Source organism: Zeugodacus cucurbitae, chromosome 3, assembly GCF_028554725.1.
Source record: "Zeugodacus cucurbitae isolate PBARC_wt_2022May chromosome 3, idZeuCucr1.2, whole genome shotgun sequence".
In the NCBI taxonomy this organism is placed as follows: domain Eukaryota; kingdom Metazoa; phylum Arthropoda; class Insecta; order Diptera; family Tephritidae; genus Zeugodacus; species Zeugodacus cucurbitae.
The window spans coordinates 48,535,693-48,548,529 of NC_071668.1; the positions used below are offsets into that span (position 1 = coordinate 48,535,693).

At 36.3% G+C, this 12,837-nt stretch overlaps 2 protein-coding genes across 2 annotated transcripts; both read right to left on the reverse strand.

Moving 5' to 3' along the window:
• Positions 1–784: 784 nt before the first annotated feature.
• Positions 785–2,699, reverse strand: LOC128920405 (glutamate dehydrogenase, mitochondrial-like). Its single transcript, XM_054227613.1, is given in 5 exon segments — positions 785–1,012; positions 1,066–1,482; positions 1,549–1,853; positions 1,916–2,203; positions 2,399–2,699. Coding segments are annotated over 5 exon segments (1,524 nt in total). The 3' UTR covers positions 785–799.
• Positions 2,700–3,984: 1,285 nt separating this feature from the next.
• Positions 3,985–5,883, reverse strand: LOC128920451 (glutamate dehydrogenase, mitochondrial-like). Its single transcript, XM_054227718.1, is given in 5 exon segments — positions 3,985–4,197; positions 4,251–4,667; positions 4,734–5,038; positions 5,100–5,387; positions 5,583–5,883. Coding segments are annotated over 5 exon segments (1,524 nt in total).
• Positions 5,884–12,837: the final 6,954 nt, after the last annotated feature.

The window sequence follows — 12,837 nt, forward strand, 5'->3', positions numbered from 1 at the left end:
AATTATTTTATTCTGGCAAAAATTTTGGATTTTGGGGATCGTAAAAAATGACGAATAATGCATAATAACCCCTACCCACTTACTACGCTATTTTTGGTGCATTTGGTGGATGGATTTTTGGTACCATTCACCACTTTTTTGGTGCATTTTGGTGCATTTGATGCATTGGCGCGTGGTGAAAAACCGATTTTTTCACGGCGCGCAAATGGGGTTATACAGGTCGTATGAGTACCATATTACCAAAAACAGAAAAACAGATATAAGGGTACCAAAAACAGAGGTAAGTGGGTAGGGGTTTTGTTTTTTAATTGTAAAACTGTTGCTGTCAAGAAGCCATTTTGTTTGTGTTTGTGTAAAGAAATATTTATTTAAAAATTGAAGAAAAATATACAAAAGGATATTACACTTTGGATCTTATAAATATATAAATGTAAAATGTGTAAAAATAAACAATCGCCAGCGACTTCAGACGCATTCTGCAATTATTGCTGAGAAATGCCCTCCAATTCTAATGCTCGGAAAATCTTCGAAATCGAGTAAATAAAGGCGGCGGTGCGTAAATCATTGCAGTGGTGAATACCACCAAAATTGGCGTAGTAAGTGGGTAGGGGTTTTGTTTTTTAATTGTAAAACTGTTGCTGTCAAGAAGCCATTTTGTTTGTGTTTGTGTAAAGAAATATTTATTTAAAAATTGAAGAAAAATATACAAAAGGATATTACACTTTGGATCTTATAAATATATAAATGTAAAATTTGTAAAAATAAATAATCGCCAAGCGACTTCAGACGCATTCTGTAATTATTGTTGAGAAATGCCCTCCATTTCTAAGGCTCGGAAAATCTTAGAAATCGAGTAAATAAAGGCAGCGGTGCGTAAATCATTGCAGAGACCGAATTCATTGGCCACAATCTTAATGCCTGCCCCCGCAGTTTCCATAACTGTTTGTAGTCCTGCGTCTACAATATCCGCCTCCTTCGTACAGTCTCTTATGAGCTTTAACTTTTTGTTTGGCTTGAACTTATCCTAAATAAATAAATTAAAAAAATTCATATTAACAAATTAACTTATTTGCACGGTGGTCAAAGTTCACTTACCTCGCACTCATTAATGGAGTTAAAGATCTCGTTGATTATGGCTTTCTCGCGTTTAACATTCATTTTGCCATAAGATACATGATTGATATTCTTTAAGTACTCAAAGTAGGATACCGTTACACCGCCAGCATTGCAAAACAAATCCGGTATAATGAGTACATTCTTTTCACGTAATATTTCATCGGCAGCTGGCGTCGAAGGACCATTAGCGCCTTCTAAAATCATCTTGGCTTGTACACTGTTAGCATTTTCGACAGTGAGAACCTTTTGCGTAGAGCAAGGCATTAGTATATCGCATTTTTCACCCAACAAACTGCCCACTTTTTCGGTGGCTTTGGTATAGCCCTTGATTGATTTATTATTTTTTGCATAATACTCCATTAAGTCCTAAGTATATGAAGAAAATTAAAAAAATATTATCATGGAGATATTTATTTTCAATACGCCACATACCTTTGGATCAATGCCATTCTCATTTACTAGAGACACGTCAAATTCTTGAACACCAATCAGTTTGGCACCGGCTTCCACTACAAAAACGGATGCATGGGAACCGACATTGCCAAACCCTTGTACGATCACGGTTTTATCTTTCCAACCAGTCTTCCAGCCTAATAAATCCATCCAATCTTTATCCATAATAAAACATTCAGCCGCCTTAAATAGACCACGTCCCGTGGCGGCGGTGCGACCATTTATACCGCCTATTTCTACTGGCTTACCAGTCGTGATGGCCAATGCATCTACATCGTTATAGCCTAGAAGAACAATTTATTTGTCTATCAAGACGTTTTCTAATATTTCATAAAAAAAAAATTACCAAAAGTTTTAATATATTGATCCACCAACCAACTCATCTCGCGTTGGCTAGTATTCACATCTGGTGCCGGTACATCTATACCCGGACCTATCATATTGCGACGTAATAGCTCCATTGTATAGCGACGCGTAATTGTTTGCAATTCTTGTGCAGTATACTTCTTCGGGTCGATACGTATGCCACCCTTGGAACCACCAAACGGTACATTCACGCAAGCCGTCTTAAACGCCATCAGATAAGCCAAAGCGCGTATCTCATCGGCGTCGACGTCCATGGCAAAACGTATGCCTACAAAAGAGGAACGGATATGATCAGTCAGTTATATATATCATGCTAGACATCAGCAGTTGAAGCATTGAAAAGGAAGAACATTTTCTTGAAACACACAACTACATGCATATATTCTAGAAAATTCGTTGAGAAATTTTTTGAATATACCAGCTTTTCTAGAAAAATAATAGCAAATAATATAATTGAACCCACCGCCTTTGAGTGGTAATCTGTGTCTAGTGTGGTGTGCGCGATAGCCGTTGATTAGCTCGTAATTGCCATCACTTCTTATTATAGGGAAGGTAACTTCCAATAAATTTGTAGTGCAGCCCATCAATTTAAGCATGGCGGAAACACGTTGTTCACGCTGTTCCTTCTTCATGTAAGGATACTTTTCCAGCTCCTTTATCATCATCGGCTCCATTAGCTGAGCGGCCGAGTGATAATAATACTCAACCATGTGTGCAAATGGTGGGTCTTTGTCTTTATTGATTTTTTCCAAATGCTTGGGCATCACGTGCTTTTCACGCGTAGCCCCAAGTCCGGTCCAGTTTAAAACTGTCTTCGATAGTGAAGATCGTAAAAGTTTACCATTTAAAAGGAAGGACATATTGCCTTGCGATAATGCAATCCCAGTTATGATTTTTTTTTGTGTGTTTTTGTAAGAAATTTTTTGCACTCACTTTTTCGGCAATTATTTTGGTATCCGCTGATTTTGTTGTATATTGTATATATACAATTGTATTACGAATATATAAATATTCCACAATATTCAGTAAGAAAATATTTTTTGTTTATTTATTATTTGCGTCAGGTTTTTTTTTGTAATTATTTTCTTCGAGAACAAATTCAAATCGCTCCGTTCAACACAACTGTTCTTATGAAAATCTCAATATCAACTGAACTGAGAAAAATAAATTTGACAATATTGACTGTTTATGTTTTGAAGTTTTGATTTTTTCTGTTGAAAATATGTTAATGTTAATGTTTTTTTAATGTTAATTATTTTATTCTGGCAAAAATTTTGGATTTTGGGGATCGTAAAAAATGACGAATAATGCATAATAACCCCTACCCACTTACTACGCTATTTTTGGTGCATTTGGTGGATGGATTTTTGGTACCATTCACCACTTTTTTGGTGCATTTTGGTGCATTTGATGCATTGGCGCGTGGTGAAAAACCGATTTTTTCACGGCGCGCAAATGGGGTTATACAGGTCGTATGAGTACCATATTACCAAAAACAGAAAAACAGATATAAGGGTACCAAAAACAGAGGTAAGTGGGTAGGGGTTTTGTTTTTTAATTGTAAAACTGTTGCTGTCAAGAAGCCATTTTGTTTGTGTTTGTGTAAAGAAATATTTATTTAAAAATTGAAGAAAAATATACAAAAGGATATTACACTTTGGATCTTATAAATATATAAATGTAAAATGTGTAAAAATAAACAATCGCCAGCGACTTCAGACGCATTCTGCAATTATTGCTGAGAAATGCCCTCCAATTCTAATGCTCGGAAAATCTTCGAAATCGAGTAAATAAAGGCGGCGGTGCGTAAATCATTGCAGTGGTGAATACCACCAAAATTGGCGTAGTAAGTGGGTAGGGGTTTTGTTTTTTAATTGTAAAACTGTTGCTGTCAAGAAGCCATTTTGTTTGTGTTTGTGTAAAGAAATATTTATTTAAAAATTGAAGAAAAATATACAAAAGGATATTACACTTTGGATCTTATAAATATATAAATGTAAAATTTGTAAAAATAAATAATCGCCAAGCGACTTCAGACGCATTCTGTAATTATTGTTGAGAAATGCCCTCCATTTCTAAGGCTCGGAAAATCTTAGAAATCGAGTAAATAAAGGCAGCGGTGCGTAAATCATTGCAGAGACCGAATTCATTGGCCACAATCTTAATGCCTGCCCCCGCAGTTTCCATAACTGTTTGTAGTCCTGCGTCTACAATATCCGCCTCCTTCGTACAGTCTCTTATGAGCTTTAACTTTTTGTTTGGCTTGAACTTATCCTAAATAAATAAATTAAAAAAATTCATATTAACAAATTAACTTATTTGCACGGTGGTCAAAGTTCACTTACCTCGCACTCATTAATGGAGTTAAAGATCTCGTTGATTATGGCTTTCTCGCGTTTAACATTCATTTTGCCATAAGATACATGATTGATATTCTTTAAGTACTCAAAGTAGGATACCGTTACACCGCCAGCATTGCAAAACAAATCCGGTATAATGAGTACATTCTTTTCACGTAATATTTCATCGGCAGCTGGCGTCGAAGGACCATTAGCGCCTTCTAAAATCATCTTGGCTTGTACACTGTTAGCATTTTCGACAGTGAGAACCTTTTGCGTAGAGCAAGGCATTAGTATATCGCATTTTTCACCCAACAAACTGCCCTCTTTTTCGGTGGCTTTGGTATAGCCCTTGATTGATTTATTATTTTTTGCATAATACTCCATTAAGTCCTAAGTATATGAAGAAAATTAAAAAAATATTATCATGGAGATATTTATTTTCAATACGCCACATACCTTTGGATCAATGCCATTCTCATTTACTAGAGACACGTCAAATTCTTGAACACCGATCAGTTTGGCACCGGCTTCCACTACAAAAACGGATGCATGGGAACCGACATTGCCAAACCCTTGTACGATCACGGTTTTATCTTTCCAACCAGTCTTCCAGCCTAATAAATCCATCCAATCTTTATCCATAATAAAACATTCAGCCGCCTTAAATAGACCACGTCCCGTGGCGGCGGTGCGACCATTTATACCGCCTATTTCTACTGGCTTACCAGTCGTGATGGCCAATGCATCTACATCGTTATAGCCTAGAAGAACAATTTATTTGTCTATCAAGACGTTTTCTAATATTTCATAAAAAAAAATTACCAAAAGTTTTAATATATTGATCCACCAACCAACTCATCTCGCGTTGGCTAGTATTCACATCTGGTGCCGGTACATCTATACCCGGACCTATCATATTGCGACGTAATAGCTCCATTGTATAGCGACGCGTAATTGTTTGCAATTCTTGTGCAGTATACTTCTTCGGGTCGATACGTATGCCACCCTTGGAACCACCAAACGGTACATTCACGCAAGCCGTCTTAAACGCCATCAGATAAGCCAAAGCGCGTATCTCATCGGCGTCGACGTCCATGGCAAAACGTATGCCTACAAAAGAGGAACGGATATGATCAGTCAGTTATATATATCATGCTAGACATCAGCAGTTGAAGCATTGAAAAGGAAGAACATTTTCTTGAAACACACAACTACATGCATATATTCTAGAAAATTCGTTGAGAAATTTTTTGAATATACCAGCTTTTCTAGAAAAATAATAGCCAATAATATAATTGAACCCACCGCCTTTGAGTGGTAATCTGTGTCTAGTGTGGTGTGCGCGATAGCCGGTGATTAGCTCGTAATTGCCATCACTTCTTATTATAGGGAAGGTAACTTCCAATAGATTTGTAGTGCAGCCCATCAATTTAAGCATGGCGGAAACACGTTGTTCACGCTGTTCCTTCTTCATGTAAGGATACTTTTCCAGCTCCTTTATCATCATCGGCTCCATTAGCTGAGCGGCCGAGTGATAATAATACTCAACCATGTGTGCAAATGGTGGGTCTTTGTCTTTATTGATTTTTTCCAAATGCTTGGGCATCACGTGCTTTTCACGCGTAGCCCCAAGTCCGGTCCAGTTTAAAACTGTCTTCGATAGTGAAGATCGTAAAAGTTTACCATTTAAAAGGAAGGACATATTGCCTTGCGATAATGCAATCCCAGTTATGATTTTTTTTTGTGTGTTTTTGTAAGAAATTTTTTGCACTCACTTTTTCGGCAATTATTTTGGTATCCGCTGATTTTGTTGTATATTGTATATATACAATTGTATTACGAATATATAAATATTCCACAATATTCAGTAAGAAAATATTTTTTGTTTATTTATTATTTGCGTCAGGTTTTTTTTTGTAATTATTTTCTTCGAGAACAAATTCAAATCGCTCCGTTCAACACAACTGTTCTTATGAAAATCTCAATATCAACTGAACTGAGAAAAATAAATTTGACAATATTGACTGTTTATGTTTTGAAGTTTTGATTTTTTCTGTTGAAAATATGTTAATGTTAATGTTTTTTTAATGTTAATTATTTTATTCTGGCAAAAATTTTGGATTTTGGGGATCGTAAAAAATGACGAATAATGCATAATAACCCCTACCCACTTACTACGCTATTTTTGGTGCATTTGGTGGATGGATTTTTGGTACCATTCACCACTTTTTTGGTGCATTTTGGTGCATTTGATGCATTGGCGCGTGGTGAAAAACCGATTTTTTCACGGCGCGCAAATGGGATTATACAGGTCGTATGAGTACCATATTACCAAAAACAGAAAAACAGATATAAGGGTACCAAAAACAGAGGTAAGTGGGTAGGGGTTTTGTTTTTTAATTGTAAAACTGTTGCTGTCAAGAAGCCATTTTGTTTGTGTTTGTGTAAAGAAATATTTATTTAAAAAATTGAAGAAAAATATACAAAAGGATATTACACTTTGGATCTTATAAATATATAAATGTAAAATTTGTAAAAATAAATAATCGCCAAGCGACTTCAGACGCATTCTGTAATTATTGCTGAGAAATGCCCTCCAATTCTAATGCTCGGAAAATCTTCGAAATCGAGTAAATAAAGGCGGCGGTGCGTAAATCATTGCAGTGGTGAATGCCACCAAAATTGGCGTAGTAAGTGGGTAGGGGTTTTTTTTTTAATTGTTAAACTGTTGCTGTCAAGAAGCCATTCTGTTTGTGTTTTTGTAAAGAAATATTTATTTAAAAATTTAAGAAAAATATACAAAAGGATATTACACTTTGGATCTTATAAATATATAAATGTAAAATTTGTAAAAATAAATAATCGCCAAGCGACTTCAGACGCATTCTGTAATTATTGTTGAGAAATGCCCTCCATTTCTAAGGCTCGGAAAATCTTAGAAATCGAGTAAATAAAGGCAGCGGTGCGTAAATCATTGCAGAGACCGAATTCATTGGCCACAATCTTAATGCCTGCCCCCGCAGTTTCCATAACTGTTTGTAGTCCTGCGTCTACAATATCCGCCTCCTTCGTACAGTCTCTTATGAGCTTTAACTTTTTGTTTGGCTTGAACTTATCCTAAATAAATAAATTAAAAAAATTCATATTAACAAATTAACTTATTTGCACGGTGGTCAAAGTTCACTTACCTCGCACTCATTCATGGAGTTAAAGATCTCGTTGATTATGGCTTTCTCGCGTTTAACATTCATTTTGCCATAAGATACATGATTGATATTCTTTAAGTACTCAAAGTAGGATACCGTTACACCGCCAGCATTGCAAAACAAATCCGGTATAATGAGTACATTCTTTTCACGTAATATTTCATCGGCAGCTGGCGTCGAAGGACCATTAGCGCCTTCTAAAATCATCTTGGCTTGTACACTGTTAGCATTTTCGACAGTGAGAACCTTTTGCGTAGAGCAAGGCATTAGTATATCGCATTTTTCACCCAACAAACTGCCCACTTTTTCGGTGGCTTTGGTATAGCCCTTGATTGATTTATTATTTTTTGCATAATACTCCATTAAGTCCTAAGTATATGAAGAAAATTAAAAAAATATTATCATGGAGATATTTATTTTCAATACGCCACATACCTTTGGATCAATGCCATTCTCATTTACTAGAGACACGTCAAATTCTTGAACACCGATCAGTTTGGCACCGGCTTCCACTACAAAAACGGATGCATGGGAACCGACATTGCCAAACCCTTGTACGATCACGGTTTTATCTTTCCAACCAGTCTTCCAGCCTAATAAATCCATCCAATCTTTATCCATAATAAAACATTCAGCCGCCTTAAATAGACCACGTCCCGTGGCGGCGGTGCGACCATTTATACCGCCTATTTCTACTGGCTTACCAGTCGTGATGGCCAATGCATCTACATCGTTATAGCCTAGAAGAACAATTTATTTGTCTATCAAGACGTTTTCTAATATTTCATAAAAAAAAATTACCAAAAGTTTTAATATATTGATCCACCAACCAACTCATCTCGCGTTGGCTGGTATTCACATCTGGTGCCGGTACATCTATACCCGGACCTATCATATTGCGACGTAATAGCTCCATTGTATAGCGACGCGTAATTGTTTGCAATTCTTGTGCAGTATACTTCTTCGGGTCGATACGTATGCCACCCTTGGAACCACCAAACGGTACATTCACGCAAGCCGTCTTAAACGCCATCAGATAAGCCAAAGCGCGTATCTCATCGGCGTCGACGTCCATGGCAAAACGTATGCCTACAAAAGAGGAACGGATATGATCAGTCAGTTATATATATCATGCTAGACATCAGCAGTTGAAGCATTGAAAAGGAAGAACATTTTCTTGAAACACACAACTACATGCATATATTCTAGAAAATTCGTTGAGAAATTTTTTGAATATACCAGCTTTTCTAGAAAAATAATAGCCAATAATATAATTGAACCCACCGCCTTTGAGTGGTAATCTGTGTCTAGTGTGGTGTGCGCGATAGCCGGTGATTAGCTCGTAATTGCCATCACTTCTTATTATAGGGAAGGTAACTTCCAATAGATTTGTAGTGCAGCCCATCAATTTAAGCATGGCGGAAACACGTTGTTCACGCTGTTCCTTCTTCATGTAAGGATACTTTTCCAGCTCCTTTATCATCATCGGCTCCATTAGCTGAGCGGCCGAGTGATAATAATACTCAACCATGTGTGCAAATGGTGGGTCTTTGTCTTTATTGATTTTTTCCAAATGCTTGGGCATCACGTGCTTTTCACGCGTAGCCCCAAGTCCGGTCCAGTTTAAAACTGTCTTCGATAGTGAAGATCGTAAAAGTTTACCATTTAAAAGGAAGGACATATTGCCTTGCGATAATGCAATCCCAGTTATGATTTTTTTTTTGTGTGTTTTTGTAAGAAATTTTTTGCACTCACTTTTTCGGCAATTATTTTGGTATCCGCTGATTTTGTTGTATATTGTATATATACAATTGTATTACGAATATATAAATATTCCACAATATTCAGTAAGAAAATATTTTTTGTTTATTTATTATTTGCGTCAGGTTTTTTTTTGTAATTATTTTCTTCGAGAACAAATTCAAATCGCTCCGTTCAACACAACTGTTCTTATGAAAATCTCAATATCAACTGAACTGAGAAAAATAAATTTGACAATATTGACTGTTTATGTTTTGAAGTTTTGATTTTTTCTGTTGAAAATATGTTAATGTTAATGTTTTTTTAATGTTAATTATTTTATTCTGGCAAAAATTTTGGATTTTGGGGATCGTAAAAAATGACGAATAATGCATAATAACCCCTACCCACTTACTACGCTATTTTTGGTGCATTTGGTGGATGGATTTTTGGTACCATTCACCACTTTTTTGGTGCATTTTGGTGCATTTGATGCATTGACGCGTGGTGAAAACCCGATTTTTTCACGGCGCGCAAATGGGGTTATACAGGTCGTATGAGTACCATATTACCAAAAACAGAAAAACAGATATAAGGGTACCAAAAACAGAGGTAAGTGGGTAGGGGTTTTGTTTTTTAATTGTAAAACTGTTGCTGTCAAGAAGCCATTTTGTTTGTGTTTGTGTAAAGAAATATTTATTTAAAAATTGAAGAAAAATATACAAAAGGATATTACACTTTGGATCTTATAAATATATAAATGTAAAATTTGTAAAAATAAATAATCGCCAAGCGACTTCAGACGCATTCTGTAATTATTGTTGAGAAATGCCCTCCATTTCTAAGGCTCGGAAAATCTTAGAAATCGAGTAAATAAAGGCAGCGGTGCGTAAATCATTGCAGAGACCGAATTCATTGGCCACAATCTTAATGCCTGCCCCCGCAGTTTCCATAACTGTTTGTAGTCCTGCGTCTACAATATCCGCCTCCTTCGTACAGTCTCTTATGAGCTTTAACTTTTTGTTTGGCTTGAACTTATCCTAAATAAATAAATTAAAAAAATTCATATTAACAAATTAACTTATTTGCACGGTGGTCAAAGTTCACTTACCTCGCACTCATTCATGGAGTTAAAGATCTCGTTGATTATGGCTTTCTCGCGTTTAACATTCATTTTGCCATAAGATACATGATTGATATTCTTTAAGTACTCAAAGTAGGATACCGTTACACCGCCAGCATTGCAAAACAAATCCGGTATAATGAGTACATTCTTTTCACGTAATATTTCATCGGCAGCTGGCGTCGAAGGACCATTAGCGCCTTCTAAAATCATCTTGGCTTGTACACTGTTAGCATTTTCGACAGTGAGAACCTTTTGCGTAGAGCAAGGCATTAGTATATCGCATTTTTCACCCAACAAACTGCCCACTTTTTCGGTGGCTTTGGTATAGCCCTTGATTGATTTATTATTTTTTGCATAATACTCCATTAAGTCCTAAGTATATGAAGAAAATTAAAAAAATATTATCATGGAGATATTTATTTTCAATACGCCACATACCTTTGGATCAATGCCATTCTCATTTACTAGAGACACGTCAAATTCTTGAACACCGATCAGTTTGGCACCGGCTTCCACTACAAAAACGGATGCATGGGAACCGACATTGCCAAACCCTTGTACGATCACGGTTTTATCTTTCCAACCAGTCTTCCAGCCTAATAAATCCATCCAATCTTTATCCATAATAAAACATTCAGCCGCCTTAAATAGACCACGTCCCGTGGCGGCGGTGCGACCATTTATACCGCCTATTTCTACTGGCTTACCAGTCGTGATGGCCAATGCATCTACATCGTTATAGCCTAGAAGAACAATTTATTTGTCTATCAAGACGTTTTCTAATATTTCATAAAAAAAAATTACCAAAAGTTTTAATATATTGATCCACCAACCAACTCATCTCGCGTTGGCTGGTATTCACATCTGGTGCCGGTACATCTATACCCGGACCTATCATATTGCGACGTAATAGCTCCATTGTATAGCGACGCGTAATTGTTTGCAATTCTTGTGCAGTATACTTCTTCGGGTCGATACGTATGCCACCCTTGGAACCACCAAACGGTACATTCACGCAAGCCGTCTTAAACGCCATCAGATAAGCCAAAGCGCGTATCTCATCGGCGTCGACGTCCATGGCAAAACGTATGCCTACAAAAGAGGAACGGATATGATCAGTCAGTTATATATATCATGCTAGACATCAGCAGTTGAAGCATTGAAAAGGAAGAACATTTTCTTGAAACACACAACTACATGCATATATTCTAGAAAATTCGTTGAGAAATTTTTTGAATATACCAGCTTTTCTAGAAAAATAATAGCCAATAATATAATTGAACCCACCGCCTTTGAGTGGTAATCTGTGTCTAGTGTGGTGTGCGCGATAGCCGGTGATTAGCTCGTAATTGCCATCACTTCTTATTATAGGGAAGGTAACTTCCAATAGATTTGTAGTGCAGCCCATCAATTTAAGCATGGCGGAAACACGTTGTTCACGCTGTTCCTTCTTCATGTAAGGATACTTTTCCAGCTCCTTTATCATCATCGGCTCCATTAGCTGAGCGGCCGAGTGATAATAATACTCAACCATGTGTGCAAATGGTGGGTCTTTGTCTTTATTGATTTTTTCCAAATGCTTGGGCATCACGTGCTTTTCACGCGTAGCTCCAAGTCCGGTCCAGTTTAAAACTGTCTTCGATAGTGAAGATCGTAAAAGTTTACCATTTAAAAGGAAGGACATATTGCCTTGCGATAATGCAATCCCAGTTATGATTTTTTTTGTGTGTTTTTGTAAGAAATTTTTTGCACTCACTTTTTCGGCAATTATTTTGGTATCCGCTGATTTTGTTGTATATTGTATATATACAATTGTATTACGAATATATAAATATTCCACAATATTCAGTAAGAAAATATTTTTTGTTTATTTATTATTTGCGTCAGGTTTTTTTTTGTAATTATTTTCTTCGAGAACAAATTCAAATCGCTCCGTTCAACACAACTGTTCTTATGAAAATCTCAATATCAACTGAACTGAGAAAAATAAATTTGACAATATTGACTGTTTATGTTTTGAAGTTTTGATTTTTTCTGTTGAAAATATGTTAATGTTAATGTTTTTTTAATGTTAATTATTTTATTCTGGCAAAAATTTTGGATTTTGGGGATCGTAAAAAATGACGAATAATGCATAATAACCCCTACCCACTTACTACGCTATTTTTGGTGCATTTGGTGGATGGATTTTTGGTACCATTCACCACTTTTTTGGTGCATTTTGGTGCATTTGATGCATTGACGCGTGGTGAAAACCCGATTTTTTCACGGCGCGCAAATGGGGTTATACAGGTCGTATGAGTACCATATTACCAAAAACAGAAAAACAGATATAAGGGTACCAAAAACAGAGGTAAGTGGGTAGGGGTTTTGTTTTGTAATTGTAAAACTGTTGCTGTCAAGAAGCCATTTTGTTTGTGTTTGTGTAAAGAAATATTTATTTAAAAATTGAAGAAAAATATACAAAAGGATATTACACTTTGGATCT